Raw genomic sequence first — 19,355 nt, 5'->3', positions numbered from 1 at the left:
ATTCTGATGGTTACCAAGAACGTGCTGCCATCAACTATTCGAGTCTTGGATCCAACCGTGAATTATTCGTCAAACGCGAGTACAATGCGAGATTTAATTAATTTTTTTATCATTTTTTTATGTATCTGATTAAATAATAGAAACACATGACGACAATAAGATATTGATGAGATAGTATATAACGAGTGTTGTTCTCGTCTTCGTTTCTTCAGAGCAAGATAAACGTATTATTAGAAATGTTTATACAATCGCGCGTTTTTTCTTAATGCTAAAACAATTTTTATTTGTGATAGATTCCTTGGTGTAGAGATTAATACAATGGATAACAAACTATAATTCATTATTGAATCATTGACAAGTTACCTTGTTCCGCTTTTGTCGATCAAAGCATCACTCCATTATTTTTTAAAGCCTGATATGCATTCGAGTAGAATTATATTATTTATAAAGTAAAACAAATTTTATTTTTTAAAAAGATGTGAAAATCAGTTTTTGTATACATACATACATTGATCTCACACACACGATTATCTTAAAAATATTCATTTATAAAATAAATAATAAATTTCACCATTTAATAAAATAATATAAACATTGGTCGCGTAAATTCCATAAAATAATGCAAAGCTTACAAGCAGTAGCAAGTGGTTTACTTTAATTTCGATCGTACACGTACAATACATCTGCGACATTTAATTCCCATCACGCAACGTGTATTCTCATACGTTATATAAACGTAAAGGATTTAATCTCTGTCTTTCTCTACATATTATTTTTTTTATTCACTGTTGTTCGTATGTAATTACCTTGCATAAAAACACATTATGAAATTATAAAGCAGATTTCGCGCATATTTTGCGCGCGCTTCGCGTTTTAAAAATGACCACATCTTCATTCCTTGCGATACGTAACATACTTATACTACTCGTGCACGTTCAAAAATTTTGAAAAGAAATAGAAGAAAGAAATAGAGGAAAAAATGGTTTCCCTCTCAATGTTTTTGATATATTTCCTATGACAGTTCTACATATAAAACTAATAGTCGCCGCATTTTTCTTACATTGTAACTAACATATTTCCGGTATTAAGACATTTTCATCCCTGCTTTTACCCTTCTATTTTACATTTTACCACAAATTTACGGTACATCCCATGTTAATCGTCGACGATGTGTTACGTCTACGGTTAATATCAATTACTAATTAAGGGGCACGAACTGTCTTTATTATATCGCTTCAGTGTCGCAGCATCAGCGAAGTGAAGCGGAAAGATAAGTTATATCGCTCGATGTCTCTACAAACCGTAACAGTCAAAGTAACATTAACTACATCACGATATTATACATCCCTTTAAGAGAGATTATTACGTAGCGTGTATATGCATCTGCAACGGGAGTGCCATTGCATCGAGTGCAGAGGTGACATGAAAATTTGCTCGCATTTTATCCTTTACGTATACGTGAAACACAGTTTACAATGTAAAAAAGGTCGACGCATTCTATCATTCGTGTACATTATACATATAATGCACATTATACACGTGTACATTGCGCATATAATTATTGCATAGCATTAGAAAGTTTTATCTATCTCGACACGAAACAGAGATTTAATCAAGCCGCGTTTATTTTGCAACAAATTATTTTTTATTTACCAACTTTCAGAGAGAGAGAGAGAGACATAGTATAAAAATATTTTCTCATCCGCGAAAAAAACTTTCTGTTCTTTGTATAAAATAAATATATTCGAGAGTAAATATCCGATCCCCTTTTTTTCTCTCCGCTTCGCTATATTTGTCATTTTCCATTTGCAAGTCCGTGGACTGTCAAATTTTAACGAGAATGTTCGGACAAACTGGAAAAACAGTGAGTGAGAGATAATGATAGAAGTGAGAGAGAGAGAGAGAGAGAGAGAGAGAGAGAGAGAGAGAGAGAGAGGAAAAGAGAAAGGTTGGTAGGAAGGGGTTGCGTATTCGCGTAGAGGGAACCGACCGTGGCCTTTCACCTGCAGGAAATCCTATGATTGATGCCACATGGCACAATGTTACTGCTGCATTATATGCACGCGCACACATTGTATGCACTCCCCGATAACTACGGCGCGAATGCATACTGCAATAACTCGATATATAAACCGATATACGCGCGTTGCAGTGCGTCATGATGAAGGGGTTAATATTAAACGCGTTTATGATACACTTCGTCAACATAGGGACATTGCATAAACGTAATAAATGCAAATTCTAGCGGAAGAATATATAATCGATCGAAGAAAGCATTTTCATGTCTTTTTCTTTCCTTTTTATTTTATGGCATCATATATATATATATATATATATATTTTTTTTTTTTATTCAGGCGCAAAGTTTTTCGATGGTAGGTTCTCCGAAAATAAGCGCATTCTTGTGTGCGTGTGTATGTGTGTTTTTCTTAATTAAAAAAATTTAAATTATATTTCAACAGATATTTCAATAAATAAATTTTCTCACCTACTTATTATCGCTTGTGCTATGAACTTTATGATTGCAGTGATGAAAGTAACAAAGAATTTTTTAATTGAAACGAATAATTTATCCGGGCGCAAATATCTTTTGATAATTTATATCCTCCAAACGCGCAGCAAAATGTTAAATTGTATGTTCTCTCGGATATGATATCGAAAGATATTTATTAATTGGCAACTGAAAAAAAAATACGGATTTAATTAAACACTTCACCCTCTTCAGCATCTTTAAACTGTCTTTAAATCGTACGCGAATCGCGACTACGAAGAAATTTTTGCGTCAGAAACACTCGAAGCGAAGATTGATTATAATCCAGTTTGTTTTAAGTAAATTCTGATTAAAATTGTAGTCTCAAATTTGAAGACAGCACCATTATAACCGTCATAGATAATTCTCGAGAAGCCGAGTGTCGATATCGCACGGTTGATGACACACGCACGTTTGACATATCGGGCCGACTCCGATCTGAGTCAGCTGGTCACTTTTACGATGCAACGAGGACGAGCGCGAGTCTCTCGACCGAAGGCGCGGGCGCGCCGAATTTCAAAGCATCTCGACGTTTCCCTGCCTCACTCTCGCACACGTCCAGCTGCATCCGGAGCATCCGCCCACAGGCGCACACGTGACGCGCGGATGTATCCGCGCGACGACGCGGCGCGTCGCGACACCGCGCGTCGCCACTGCTGCAGAACGGCCGTATAACGTAGAGAAAGTCAGTCCCAACGTTGGCGCTGCAACAGACGTATAGAACGCGCCTCCTTGTAAAAGCCGCCCTCACTTTTCCCACCCTCCTCCGATATCATCTGCGACATATTCCGATTATTAATCGCTCGGGGAATCTATAGGAGAAAGGGGGAAAAAAAAATATAAAAAGATCAGCGCGGTTACCCCGTGCCCCGTATCATTCTCGCGAGGGACAAATAAATATTTTAAAAGACGAGGAAGAAAGAGATTTCTTTAAACAGAGTGAGATTGATCCATTTCGATCGAGTGAAGTAACCAGAGGGGGTTACATCGGAGTGATCGACGACGAAGGAAGCGGGGCGGTGTCTTTTTTTTTCGTTTTTCGCGCGGGCCATCGTCTGTCCCGGTCCCGCCCTTACCGGGTGGCTCCATCAGCCCGATCTCCCGCCAGGACCCGAGGAGACGTTCCAAAGTGGCCGGGTGACGGCCTTTTTCCCTGCTTGTCGCGGGTGCATCGTATATCCTCCTCGCAGACGTCCCGATCGCCAACATGTTTTCGCCCTCGAGGGTTTTCCCGCCGATTCTTGCCGTGGCGCTCGTCGTCTGCATCGGTGAGTGTGTTACGTCAGAATCGAGTTATTTTGATTTGAATAAGTGTAATATGCGGTGAAGAAGTCGAGAAATAGAAGAAAATGCGTAGCTTTTTCTATTTATCGCGCGAGAAGGAGGTTCTACTAATATAGAACCGTGAGTGACAGTTGCGAGTCCGCGGTATTCGGCTGGGACAAAGCTTCCGTAACTGCGTAATGTGGATCCCTTCAGAAAGGAAAGATTGAAGTATGTGCGATCTAATATTTGAACAAACTGAATGACATGAAGAATTTTAATTTTATCTACGGATCTCCGTAGATTAAAATGTTTGCGTGAAAGTATTAATAGTTTCGTGACGATGAAAAAAAAAGAGATTCTCAGAAATAAAGTCTTGACTTTTCAATTCTTTGTTATAAAAAAAAAATTATACGAGACAAAATTTTTAAAAAATTACTGCACATGTATCAATAATAACTGTTTCGTTGTAGCAACGGAAAGCAGGATCGATCATATCATATCGCCGAATCATCAAGATTGCTCAATTAGCAAGTAATTAGCGCGATTCTACGTATCGCTCATGTTTGCCAGAAATCATTGCGCTTTAATCATTTGACGCGGGAATTCGTTGTATATTTAATTATTTGCTGTTGAGTAAAACTATTGCCAAGGTTTTTTTTTCTTTTTTTTCTTTACACAATTGCGAGATCAATAATGACTCTCTGAAGACTCACTAATTATCGCGAAAGATATAACAACTGCACACACTTCGAATAAATAAAATTTTTCTTAATTCAGTTGAAGGAAGGCCTCTTTCTTCATTATATTGTATAATAATGAAAGTCTATTTTAATTCAATTAATTAACGATCAAAGTGCCAGCAAAAATATATCTTTGCACGCAATAAAAATAAAAAGATTTTGTGCCAGGACATTTGCCGGTCCACTTGATAATTCGAAATTAAACGAAGTGTATTACAGCGATTCCTTGTCACATGACATTTTAACGAGAAAAATGGCGACGGGTCATTAAGGAGAAAAATTCAAGAACATGATTGTTATGACATTTATCGGAGCACCTCTCCGCTTTCTCGATAACGAGCGATCATTCCGTCGAATATTCATTTAATGAAATCAACGCACTACTGGACACTGGAGATCGCGGCTAATTAAATTTTCATCTGTCCTACGTAAGCGAGGACCCGAAATGCTGCGGATTAAATTAACGAAAAAACGAAGGTTGAATTTATGCCACAGCAAATTGCGATTCCGCCTAACAACAGAATCGCTGAAGATATTTGATCAAATAAATATGTAAGATTATCACAAACGTGTGAGGAATTTTTAAGTTTTTAAACAAGTACTCCTCTCGCTTGCGAAAGAATTGTTTTTCGGATTCGATAGATGTATATGATTTGTGCTTGTTTTTAATACTTTTCTATATCTTTTTTGAATGAGAACGCTATAAAATATAAATATAGAAATTATATTTTAAAATGTACTCGATTTCTTAAGAAATCACATTCTCTCGATCGATCTCTCTTCTCGTAACAAGGAGATTATGCGCACAGACTTATGTGCATATCGATGATCGTTTTACGTGGATAATAGGTTTGACGAAATTAGTATATTTCGGGATGGACATTCTACTCTGTATACATTCAGAGTTTATCGATTCAATTCTCCATCAATACCATCATCTCATCTGGACGGATTTTTCTTTGCTAATATTATATCCGGCTGCTACATCTGAAATCCAACGATAACATGTAAATCGCGAATTAATACGATTATGACGTTGGATTACATCGCGAGAAAAGTCGCATCTTCTGAAATTGAATAGAACGCTGCGTTGTAATTTTTTTAGTCAATGTAAATTAGACCGAAGAAGCGATGTCAGGCCGAGATTTCAGATCGATTAATGGTAAAATATAAGTCGGATCGATGATGATAAGATTTCTCTGCCAAAGAACCTTTCCGCAAGCGTTAGCTAAAATCAATTGAGATTTAATTCTTTAATCTGAATTCAATTATATAGTTAAAAAAACTTCTTCTTAAACAATATTTTTAACGGTATGAACAAAAATGAACTGCGTACTGTTAATCATCGTCGATAATGGTTAGAATTGAAGCTAATATGCACCATATGTTCGTCTTTGCACACGGAGGCAATCACGTAATGGACGTATCTTTTTTTCACGGGCATATTATCTAATAGCGATGAATATACGGAATCGCGCGAACGTCCCGTTCCCGACCAAGCTGATAATCTCGATGTAGCGGACCCTGGAGCTCTTTCTATTCAACGGTAAAGCACGATACGGCGTCGTAAATATACAAGAGATGCACAACCGTGTTAGCCTTTATCGCTTTATTACTTGGAGCGTCCGCGCGCGAAGGATTACAAAACAAGGACCGGATAAATCTGAATCTCTAATCCTCGCTCGCCAGCGAACATAATCGGAAGATATTCCCCCATCATCATGAATACAATTGTTTGTCTTCCGCAGGGATTTGTTTTTAGATAGCATAATTCGTATCAGGGTATGTCTTCTATCGAAGCGAAATAATTAAATGCGGTCTACAATACGTGATAAAAAATACGGGATAGCAATCCATTTATAATTTTGTGATATGTGTAGAAAAAATAAAAAAAACGAATTCGAAGAATTAAAAGTGCATACTATATATATATATATATATATATATATATATATATATATATATATATATATATATATGCGCATACAATAAATAAATTTCTATTTATTATAGATCGCCTAAATAAATTTGACGTTCAAATTATTATGCTATTTTATAATCATCAATAGTCAAGAGCTTTTAAAAAGCACGCAAATGTTTAAGCGTAGCTTTTGCACTTTGAGAAAAAAGTATACACACGCGGCAAAATCGAGATACATTTATATTTGATGAATCGATGTGCTCCGGATTTTCATATCGGGCGATGTTTATCGTTACGCGAAATTTTGTCTCTTTAGCATCGCCCACTTCATAGCGAGCCGATCGAAATGGGATATATATTCGCGTGTTTTGAAGTTCAAAATATATGGCTTCGAGAGAAATAGGTCGGGAAAAATGCCTATGTTTGACCGAATTTCCGCGACCGAGTTTCCTTTGTGCCGCATGTTCGATGCTGTTAATATCCGATTGAAGGCGCATCGTAGGTTGATGCAGAATGAGAGAGAGAGAGAGAGAGAGAAAACAAATGCATCGGCGATGACCCCGATCCGTAAGATGATGGCCACAATTTGCGCCTTTGATTTTGGACCGAAATTTCGATCGTGAAATTTCAATGATCGATCGTTCGATTTCCTCCGATGCGATCGATGCTTCGACGCTTTCCGCTCGCTCGTCGAGGATTAATCGCGGAAGCTGTGAAATTATCATTTATGACGATTCACATCAACACCTATATCGTCCCATATATCACCTTTATCGAAGCCGGCCGGTAAGTAGCCGCGTAATCTCATTCATTGCCATTGCATATCGTGATTTCCCGTTTCGTTTCATTTCTCACGTCTATATGCACATCAGTTTTGTGATATACATATTTGAAGGCACATTTTGCTTCCGTTGATAATTTCACAATTGTGTTCTTCTTCAGTTATGATCATGAGGAAGGTAAATGTTTTAATTAAAAATATCAGATTTTTAACTTAATTAAAAAAATGTATTAAATGGTCTTTTTGTATTGTTTGAAATAAATGAAGAGAAAATATCCTTGATCCAATATTTTCGTCGATAAACAGCGAAAATTTCACAAGATAAACATACATTACGCTTCCTGATGTTTCACCATCGTCGATAAATACTCTGATGCGTCCGTTCTCATCTCATCCAACATCTCGCTGCACAAGTGTTAGTTTTTAACACAAGTACCTCTTGTACTTCGGACAATTTGCGAGGCGCTCCGATCTGCAAAGTTTCTATCTGACAAGACCTTATCCGTTCGATTCATCTCTTGGCGAAGAAGATCAACAATTGTAAAAGCGTAAAGCCGGCGTCCTCTGCTGTCAAATCTATGTGACAACTATTAATCTTTCGGAGATCGCGAACGGAATACACGAGTCGGCTATTGTTTGCGAGGGAAACTGGACCACTGTTCGATGAAATTAGAATATCATCGTGTCATACACGGTTACCGTTTGACGCCCGGCTGTCGGACAGCTGACGACACAATTCATTATCTCCGCAATCTTTTTCTAAAAATTTAAAGGCCCAGTCTACTTTAGAAGGTCAAAAGATATTTTACATTTTTTTGAAAAAGTATGATGTCTGAAGAATAAGTCTGTCAAATTTTATTGAAAAGTTCGCAAAATTGATGGAGTTATGACGCGTTTTCAAAGTTCGTGTGACGGATACTTCGAAAACTAACGGACCGAATAATTTTCAATTTTTTTTAAATGAAAGAGAACATTTTTTTTGGACATACTAAATAAAATTTTAAAAATTAATAATTAATATTTTTTTTTACTTTGGAGAAATAGGTTTCAGCAAAATTTAAATATCTAATTTTAAAATACCTTGTTAATTTTCTCTAATAAAATTAAGTTTAATATTCCATAAATATCCTACGGAATAAAAGTAGACTTAAGTTTTCTCATTTCAGACAATTACACGAAAGAAACTAAATATCCAAGATTTAAAAATACGGACATATTATTTAAACATCAATAAAAACATACGCGCAAAACACGATCAATTTTTAATATTGTTCAAGAAAATTTCTAAAAATAATTAATTTTTCATACCGCTAGAATAAACTAGATCTTTAAGTACGATGCATCGGACATGTATTCGCGAAGCGGGAGAAATTTACACTCGACTACTGTGTATTGGAATTTACGTATTTAGGTATTAAGATACCCTTCCCTTGGCTGGTTCTTTCAAGTATCAAATAAATTGCGTACATTTCCACCCGTGAAGCGAACGCTCGCTCGCTCGCAAAGCATGTATTTGAGAAAATAAGATGCTTTGTTTCTTCCGTTCAAGCGATTCGAAAGAAGTCACTTACTCCTCGTTATCGGTAAGAAAAATTTCGAAGCCGAATTCGTTACAAATGCACCGAATCGAACGGTACAACGCGATTCGATGCAGTCTCCGAAAATCATAAAAGTCACAAATGGATACAAGAAATAGAATGCACAGTGTGCAAACATGATTAAAGTGCTCTTATCTCAATCTTTTTACTCGCAAGCACGAATTAAAATCTACTCATTTTTCATGAAAGACAAAGCAAAGAGCGAAAAACGCGATGGCTTTCAGGGGAGCATTTAAATGAGCGTTTTCGGTCAGTATAAATTTAGCTTGATCATTTAGCGGAATAACGGGTGCAAAGGGGACCAAATCTCTCCCAAAGGTTTTCCATAATCATGAGTTTGTCGAGCTCTCGATATTCATATATCTATTTTCGTGACACTTTGTTGGTTCACGTAGAATAACAGGATCGTGGCTATATATGCATCCTATCCTCATATGTGTGTGTGTGCTATTGTAATCCTGTCGATGACATCATTGGTTCCCCGATGACGTAGGAACATCTGCATCTGTATAGCTCCAACATAGCGAATCTAATAATCGACTAATTTAAAGCATATTGACGTAAAAAATAAATATAAAAGGGTATCATTATTTACATATATGGTATATATATAATTAGAAAATATTTAAAATTAGTTTTCTATAAAATAAAATTTAATTTTTTATAAATAAAATATAGGGAGAGTATGTATAACAAAATTTATCGGATTGCCTATTTTGTGCGGATAAAGTTTTCAGGGATTATTCATCTGCGAAATCTACACTGCGGAGAATATTTTGCACGAAGGAATAACCGCGCGTTAAAAAGTACACGCAGCCTTGACAATGTATCGATAAATCGTACATGGCTTAAAACTTCACGGCAAACCGGAAGTAATGCATCGGAACGAGGAGTTCAATTCCGCTTGGAACGTACGCGACCCAGTTCAAATGTAGACTCATCCTGTCATATACAGACAGTACGCGGCTCTTCGCGATATCTCTTCTTCTATATATGTATAGCCCCTTCCCACAGTTGCGAATACTTCAACTTTATCTTTTACGACGCGTTATAAATCAAACATATTGAGTGTACGTGCGCACGTCATTGGCGATGCGAAATTTCGCATTGTAAGCTCCTCTTCGCTCGCGTTTTGCATCCATTATCTCGCACGAGAGATACACAAAATTCTTCAAAATTTTCTTAACCCGGAACAACGCAGTTGCTAATGAAATAACTTGCGTTATAGTAGAAACGCAATCGCGCCGCGCTCGAAACGAGCTTCGCGATTGAATTCGTAACTCTCCGAGGATGGTTTAAAGACGGCCGGATAAGTGGAAACTGGAAAATCGGGCATGTAGTTACGTAGCTTTACGTCACGATGGTGAATTCGATACTGGCCTATTAGCTTAAAGTAATTTCCGTTTAATTTTGAAGCTTACGAACGCTCCGGAGTACGATGTGTGTACGCGTCGATAAAGCTTTCTGCTTCCATATCTATCATTTTCGCACTCATCTCTTTCTTCTCCCCCCCCCCTCCCCCCCTCTCTCTCTCTCGATCTATCCATTTGGTGGCCATGTGCCGCTTAATGGGCTTTTAATATCGCGCGGCCAATCTATTAATGCTTAGATAATGAGCCGTATTTTGTCTCAGAGATAACAATTGCCAGCGCGTCAAAGACACTTGATTCTTTAGTCGATTATATAAAAAAGACTAGGAATGTCAGATGGAGAGTAGCCTGGAAATAAAATGTCGATTTAAAAAACATGTTCATCACGATAACTCTCTTTTTTATCATGAATGTCATTATGACATAATGCTAAATACGTGACAATTGAAATATTGCGACGTTGAAAATAAAGAATATTAAATACTTTTTAAATATATACAATACATAATAAATTAAAAGAGAAATATGTTATAAAAGTTAAATTTTAAAGCAAGAGGGAGTAAATCTTAATGGTAGATGTGTTTCAAATAGAATAAGTACAAAGTCGTAATAATTTATTGCGTATAACGCAAGAAATAATTATTTCCATTTTCCAACGAGAAATACACTGAAACATTTCAAATATTTATTGAGTTAATTATTATTTTACATTGATTATTTATAGCAATTTATGTGTCAGTATTTTTATTTTTTATTTTAAATATTATTTTCATCCACCTTCGGTAAATCTATAGTTTTATGTCGAACTCCTTACTTTTTATCTCCGACACGAAAGCTGTTTACAATGGCGTGTGTAATATTTTGCGAATCCGGGAGGAAATTATTGCAAAGGATACCCTGGGACGTGACTTCTTATAGGAGATTCGAGGTCAGACGAAGGATGGACGACAATAATTCATCGCGTTTGCCCGCGGCACGTAACGAAGGCTCGGTGAACCGACGCGATTCGAGGGGTCTCACAATGAAAGAGCTGCATTCTCGAAGCGACCCTTCTCAAACCCCGAGATCGCATCGTCCCGTCTAAATCCCGAGCCCGCTTCCAGCAGGTCGAAAACTTGATAAAACTTCCGTCGAGAATTTCAGATACTTCTTTCGCCGTCGCGCGCGAAACCACACGGAGCGATCTTTTTGTTGTCGCCTCTTCTCCCGGGGCGACCATTTCTCCCGCGCCAACGCCGTTCTACTTGTTGTCGACACCGTAAGACGCTGTTTTGCACGTCGAAGCGGCGTTAAATTGGAAAATAATGGCTCTCGCCGACTTCCAGCTCTCGCACATCAGATTTTTAGATTAAAAGGCGCGGCTGGGCGTTTCTCGATGGCACGTTTTTCGTTTTCCGGGTCTGACGTTTCGGAACAATAAATGATGCAGTGGATATCTATCGCGAACATTGTGACCGTAAATATCAAATATATATTGTCTACTGAATACATTTGTAATACGCAATCTTGATGAATCTCAATTCTGTTTTATCGTAACATAAATTTTTCTCTCGCTAATTAAAATACATTATCGTTTATATTATATCCTGATTAGATTTTGTTGAGACCATTTAAATAAAATCGGAGGAAAGCCTTGGCGAATTTTTTCTTCGCTCAGCGAACCATTTCTCTTTAATTATATACGCGGGTTGGCATATTTTTCAAGAATTTTAGCATCTTGGTAAAGTCATAGTCGAGCGCATAGCGTGCACTTATACGTTTACTGCATTATTGGCGATTAACTTGTGCATGAGCGTATACATATACATATATAATATAATATTATACATATACATATATATATATATATATATATATATATATATATATATATATACACGCTTCCTAAGGTAAAGTCTTAATTTAAAGCCCGCGGGGGCACAATATGTTACGACGTCACTTACTCGTCTTTCGCGTGCCATAAATTCTTGTAAGTTAATTTCTATCACGCCAACCTTGTCTTTCCGTTTGACGTTCATTTTATATTAGTCTTCCGTTGCGTGACTCACGGAATAATTCGATCAAGCGGCATCATCAGTTTTATCGCTTTACATGTTGTGCGCGTGACTTCGACAATATTTAACATTTGTTTATCGAGAAATTTGGTTGTGGAAAATTTTAATTTCATCTCATATCTCAGGCATGTATAAATAATGTACCACGTTTTTTCCTTTCTTCTTTTAAATCGCGTTCACATAGAATATATTTGCGCGATAGGAGAAATATACGTAATAACATGTAATTTGCATATATATGTATATAATTTATAATATATATGTAAATAAGTAAGATCTCTCTATACTTGATTCGTAATAATATGAATAATCAGCAAGGAGCAAAAATATATAAACTTGATTCTCACAGAGATGCTATTTTTTTTCTCCAAAAGGAAGTCTTTTATTCGGCGATGAAAGAGAGAGGCATGCGAGAGAGAAAACACGAATAATCATATGACTCATTTTATCTACCCTTACGCTGGTCCGAAAAACTTATTGTCGAAAGCTATTCCTATATTTCGGGAAACTCCATTTTCTCTATCTTTCTGTCCAACGCCGCCTAAATCCTTTCATTCGCTCGTTTCGCGGATTAAAAATTCCCTCGCGAATTTATCGGTCGGGCACCTGCATTTGTCAAGGTGATTTACGAGCCGCGCACGCGGTCACGAATTTTAACCGGGGACAAATTTGATCTTTTGCATATCGAACGAGAACGAAGAAGCTTCTCTTCGCGAACATGGTGCTCTTCGCGATCGCTTTTTGACACAGGAAACGATTTCAAATTTACACGACCGCGAAATGGATGATGATAATGCGATGTGATTTCGCAGAAGAGATCCTTAATGGAAGCCCGCGCCATTCTTTACTTCAGTCTTATCTAGAAAGCTACGGGATAAATATTGATAGAAGCGGGCGTCTCTCCGCGTAAATCATGTCTCGAATTTTGAAGTCTCGCATATACGATATTTTTAACGTAAACGGATGTAATCTGCGGGGAAATCTATACGAATTTTTTTTTCGAGAGCACAAGGATATGTAGACTCGTGTGTGACAAGAAAGAAATTAAATAAAATGCGAAAGATCATTCGTGGATTGATATTTATTTGACAAAGAGCTTGAACGCGAGCGATGTTTTATCCGAATGACTTTGTTCCATGCAAGAGAAATCGTAATGACTTGTCAGAACGGTGCTGCAAAGCGCTTTTCAATTAAATGTCAGCGCAGATTACCTGGATAAAAATGCATTCGCAATCGCAATGCCTGACAGTCGAGCCTCATCGTAAAGTTCGCGGTTGACCTTTGCGAATTTTCAAGATCTTTGATTTTAAGAGTCCCTCTCCACGACGATTAATTAAAATGTCAGCTCGTCATAAATCTGTAAAGCATTAATCGTTCATTTCATTCTCTTTGAGGATCGCTGATCGATTATGCAAACGACGCATAAGTCTAAATGGCAGTGAATTATAGTAGCAGATATAAATTTAAGTAATTATCACGGTATATTTCACAATCGAGAACACGCTCTTCATCTTCCGCTATAATGATAGCATTAAATCGACATGAGTGGAGATACCAGAATTTTTTTTTCTTTTTTTTTGGAGGATATAATTGATAGACAAAACTAAATTTTTGCCACTATTTTTTTATTTACCCAAATTGACACTTGCGAAAAATCCGATTCGTGGAATGGAGAGGATCAGAGAGAGAGAGAGAGAGAGAGAGAGAGAGAGAGAGAGAGAGAGCTTGGAGTGTAATTTCCAGTTGGATCGCATGGCTGCGCTTGCGAGCTCGTATTAATAACGTCTTTGTGGCCGGTGGTTTCTTCCAGCCCTTTTCTCACACACCCTAAGCATTATCCGGGGCGCTGTGTTGGGTATGGTTTGACCCGCTTGCTCATAAATCCACGATGCGCTGTGAGCTTCGCGTGCTCTACGGGTTAAAATTTCAATGAATATTAAAGTTACATAAAGCTACAGTATACATGTACATAAACACACCTTTCGCGCTATCCTATTTTTATTATAGAGTTAGCGAGTAAAATTGATATTCATCCCAAAATAAATTCCTAGCATTTCCCTTCCAGCCGCATTCTATTTTCCGTATGACGTTCGAGGAACCACACGCTCATCGATATATCGGTCATCGATACTGTCCATACGGATGCTTTCAAGTGCCTACGCTTGTTCCGGGAACAGGCCAATCCCGTCGCAATTTCCCACAAAGTTACCAGCTCGCATTAATAATGCCTCTGTGATCGGAGCAAAGTCTTTTGGTCTTTCCCTTCCTTCGACAAATTTGCTAAAGTTTCCTCCCTCTTAAGCGTGAAAATGATATCAGCCACCGCGTTAAAACGCTTCGACTTGAACCTTGACATCTTTTGACCACGTGTTTTTCGAGGGCTCGGGAATTCGAGACCGGGACGCGAAAAACTCTCGAGCACGCATTTGGAAGCTCAATCATAACACGAGAACGCTACTGGAGAAAGTAGCGAATCGATTAATCGATGCCATCGCGACTATTTATGGCGCGGCGAGATCGGGATAACAAGCACCTATGCATCGTTGATGACATTAGATTTTTTTTTTTTTTTCATCGCGATAGCGTCGTAACATATATGACGTTACATATATACGCGATGTGACAATATAGGCAAAATATAGTCACTGTACACGAAAATTTAAAAATTTAAATTTTTATTCTGCAGGGTAAATCTTTACTTTAACTGTCAAATTAATTATTAATTTTATATTTTAAAAGGCTAAAAGTGCTTTGTACGCAAATTACGTCAAATGCATGAATTTTGAAGTGCGTTAGATTATTAACTCTTGCAGCTAATCTATTCAGTTCCACCTTGAATGTGCCTCGCGTAAAACAATATATTATCGAATATAATGAATAACGATCTGTCTTTTATCGAGAACGAGCTGTTTGATAAAAGTATGGGTGTTCAGGCGAGATGTATAATTCAAACAATGTTCCATCGTCGACATAGTAATGTTCTAGTCGCTAAAATGTCTCGGGAATATAATCTATGCGGAATAAATAATTCCGCGTCCGTAATCTCGGCGCGATTCGTGACATTTTTCCTCGACGCTCTTATCATCCGCCGAGAGAATCTACAATTCAAAAACCGGACTTTTGTTATATTCGGATAGGAGGTCTCATTAACGATTCCGATTAGTCTCTCTCTCTCTCTTTCTCTTCTCTCTGTTGAACAGTCGCTATTCTCACTTGTTTCGTTAAAGCGGAAATTAAATGGTGGTCTTTAATCCCGAACTTTCTTCTATCAACGATATCATCGGGATGAGACTCTGTCTGCATCGATCTTGCTGTGATCGCATTCGCCTGCCTCCTGTTCGATGGGCAACTTTTATTCATGCGCGATTGAAAAGTACGGACAATCGAGTGAGAGGCTAAAAAGAGATAGCGTGTTGTTTGGATTTCTATCTCGTTACTTTTTCATCAGGTTTAACATCCGCCAATAATTTCAGAAAGATGAGATTATGTTTGAGTTGTTGCGCGTGTAAAGAAAATTATATGATGCTTTCGTGATCGTTATTCTTGAATTATAACTAATTAAAAAAAGATAAAAAAGATAGAGCATATAAAAAAATTTGCGTCAACAAAGTAGAGATTTAAGAAAATAGAAAATTAAAACATACTTTCTATGTTTTAGCGGTTTTTGTATTATAAAATAAAAGTTCATCACTCACCGATCGATGAAACGGTATATATTGATACTGCTTGATTTGTAATATATAAATATAAAATCTCTAAATTATAGCGATGCTTAAATTAATTAATATTTCCAGAAATTATTATTGTATCAAATAAGTGTATCAAATTTTATATCGTCCTTCACAAACAGATTTTATTTAATTTAATAATTATAGAATTTTTTAAAATGCTACTCTTCTTAAATATTAAATAAATGAATATTAATATTAAATAAATTAATAAACGGATCGTTATATATGACAGTTTGCCATTATCTAAATTATTTTATCCAATGATTCGTGTAAAAGAAGAAATATTTGCAAAATTGCAGTGACTCGGTATATAAGCCGTATAAAATTATTATTTGAGACAAAGCAGGATATTACGTTATATCGCAACTTTCATTGAACTCGTTCAACAATAACTCGAGAACTTTTTACATCTCTCACCGGATGCTTAATTGATGCTGCGCTTCATTTCGTGTTCAGCATTTTCAAACTTTTTAAGGAAGAGAAAACAAGAAAGTTTTTTTTACGAGTTCTTCTTTGCGGATTATTACGGAATACATTGATTAGCGCGAATTTCTTACAAAACGTATAAGAATCGTTTCGAGATTTGTGATGCTGTCTCGCAATGTATCGAATACGTTGCGAATTTCGCGTCGATGTGCGAATCGGATCTATTGTAAGTACAGTGTGTACAGTTACGTTTTCGTCAATGGAAAAGCCTCGGTTATCACGTATTCCATATCCCGATATAGCTGAAATACCTCGAGGCGATCCAACATCCCTTCCCCCTCGTCGCAACCCCTTTATTTTTCATCGCGCGCGACCGCCAACTCTCTTCCAGCCCCCGGTCTGTGAAAAATCTGTTTCCGCCTGCTTGCCCCAGCACGAATACACAGAAACCTACTTCCCATCCCGTTAATTAACCGCCGCTCTGCACATCTTTTCTCTCTGCCATTGTCGAGCAAGGAGGGCCAGGAATGTGCGATATCCATTACGTCCCTCCAAAAGTTTCTCTCTCTCTTTCTCTCCCTCTCTGTAAAATAACACAACGAGACGTAGAATCGGAAAAGTTCACTAACAATTTTAATAACTTATTATATTACACAATTTATTATATTACACAGATTACAATACCGAGAGATGATAATCTGTCGCACGTTCAAAATGTAAATTCAGCAAACTTATATGAGCTGCGACACGCGAGGAGTGTACGGCTGATTTCGGATTCAAGACTCGTGCCTGCAGGAATTGCTCGGTAGCGGCTAAAGTCGCGAGAAGAATAACGAAATTTTTCTTTTTCGCGTCGTTTCTTACTAATGAAAAAGTGACGCACGATCGAATCCTAGATAAGTCTTTTATTACGTCGCGAACAGACACGGCGAATCAGACACGCTCCCGATTAATGTCAGCTGGCGAATACATACGCATATCCTCGAGAAGACAAAAGCAATTATATCCGTTGACCCAGATGGCCGCAGCAAACGAGGTACTTGCGATGAAGATTTTACGCGGTACGATAAATACGTGTCCGGGTTCTTTATGCGGGACATACAAGTTCAAGTGAAGTTAATCAAAAGCGATTTACAGGATTACTCGTTCTAATTACGCGGGAACGGACATTCTTACAGAGAAATTTATTAATATTCTGATTACGTATAAGAAGGTTTCTTCATTAAGAAAATTTAACAGAAACTTTATTTCAACAGAGTATCTACAATATTCAAATTTTGTAAAAAAAAGTTTTGTCCAGGTATAAAAGAATCCAGGTTCTCCATATTTTTCTAGGGAGTAAGCACCCTGTTCAATCAGAATCAGAGTATTTTCTAAATAAAAAATAAAATATATTTTTTTCGATTAAATCACAACATTATTAAAATTATTTATAAATAGATAACATTTTTATTATTAAAGACGATTTCTCGGGACTAATCGCAATTTCCTCTTTCAAGCTTAAAAGTCATTCACCTAATCGTCTCTCGAGTCTTTTAGCACCGCGTAAGGATAATGGAAACCTCTACTCGAGCCTGTTCTTTAGATTTTCTAAGAAAACTCAGACGACAATAGCAATTACGCTAACTTAGCGCTCGAATATTCTAATGAGAGTACGTAAACCTGTAAAATAAAAGCTGATACAATTTCTCTTTTCTCTCCTTCCTTCTCTCTTTTGTTGCGTAAAACGTGTGAAAATCTGTGCAACCACTGTTTCCTCTATTTTATCCAATCTAGACGTTTTCTGCCCGCAAAACTCGCAATAAAAGGAGACCTTCCGTGTGTGTATATGTGTGTGTGTGTATTATATTGTATTTCCTCGTAAAATAACAGAAAATAAATTGATTCTAATAAATTTATTTTTGCAATAAAAATATCATATTCAGTGCAACTGAAAATGTCATATTGCGTATCTAAGATATTATACCAAGCTAACAAATTCTTTAAAAATATTTTTTGCTAAAGAAAAAAAATCTCTTATTTTATAGAAGAAAAAACTATTATACAGAAGAAAATTGTTTATATTTATATATATATATATATATATTCTTTCCAAATTTTTTTAAAAAACGAACGATTAAAGTTTTACTTCTGCAAATTTGAAAAATATTGCGAATGTTTCCTTCGCGCTTTTATCTTTACTGTCAAGATTAATAAATTCTCACGAATCTGGTAACAAGCGACGTCGCGTACGATTCTTCGCCTCGCAGAATCGCAGGCTTATTAAATTGGCATAATTACATTCAAACGCGGCTGTCAAGTGCAGTAACGTCTGGTGCGGCAACTGGCCTGAAATTCCCGACGAGCAACACCGACAATCCGGTCCACTTCCCGGCGATTCCATCTACCCTAGCTCTAAGTTTCTCCCTTTGTCCGCCATAAATTAGCCAAGTTAGCCTAGTCGATTAATGAACTTATTCACTGTTCATACTCGTCATCGCTAAATACGTAATCTCGTCAAAATTTTGCGAACATCTTCCCGTAAACTTCGAAACGAGAGAATTCTCGGGATTACAGATTAAATTCGCTGTTTCGGAAAAGTAATTGCTTCTCGAAACTGCATCTTAGCCTTGCATTAGAAACATTCTACATTTAGCCCTTAGCCTTGCACCAGAAACATTAATTTATATTGTAATATGTGAATGATAATTTTTTTTTAATTTAAAAGTTTTTTAAAATTAAAATGGCTGTTTTGTATGGATTAAAGCAACAGTTTTGTAAAAATTTTTGTTATAGTTTTTATAGAGTAATAAAAAAATAATATTGCTCTTTTTGTATAAAAAATTATAACACTATTTATAATAGTTTTCGACTGGCGCATACACTTGCGCCTTTTTTTATCTTTCTTTAAAAAGATCAGTTTTTAAGAATTACTTATTGATAACGCGGATGTGACACAT

At 36.8% G+C, this 19,355-nt stretch overlaps 1 protein-coding gene across 1 annotated transcript in view; it reads left to right on the top strand.

The window, feature by feature from the left end:
- Positions 1–3,183: 3,183 nt before the first annotated feature.
- Positions 3,184–19,355, top strand: part of LOC138934973 (uncharacterized) — a 66,677-nt gene continuing 50,505 nt past the window's right edge. The window contains exon 1 of the mRNA XM_070299163.1: positions 3,184–3,797. Coding sequence (XP_070155264.1) covers positions 3,737–3,797 — 61 coding nt within the window. The 5' untranslated portion in view covers positions 3,184–3,736. The remainder of the gene's footprint in view (positions 3,798–19,355) is intronic.

The sequence above is a fragment of the Polyergus mexicanus genome, unplaced genomic scaffold, assembly GCF_030449975.1.
Source record: "Polyergus mexicanus isolate NDT 795.1 unplaced genomic scaffold, iyPolMexi1.0 SCAF_7, whole genome shotgun sequence".
Taxonomy (NCBI): Eukaryota; Metazoa; Arthropoda; class Insecta; order Hymenoptera; family Formicidae; genus Polyergus; species Polyergus mexicanus.
The sequence above is the reverse complement of the archived record's forward strand: the minus strand, read 5'-3'. Positions and strand labels throughout refer to the sequence as shown.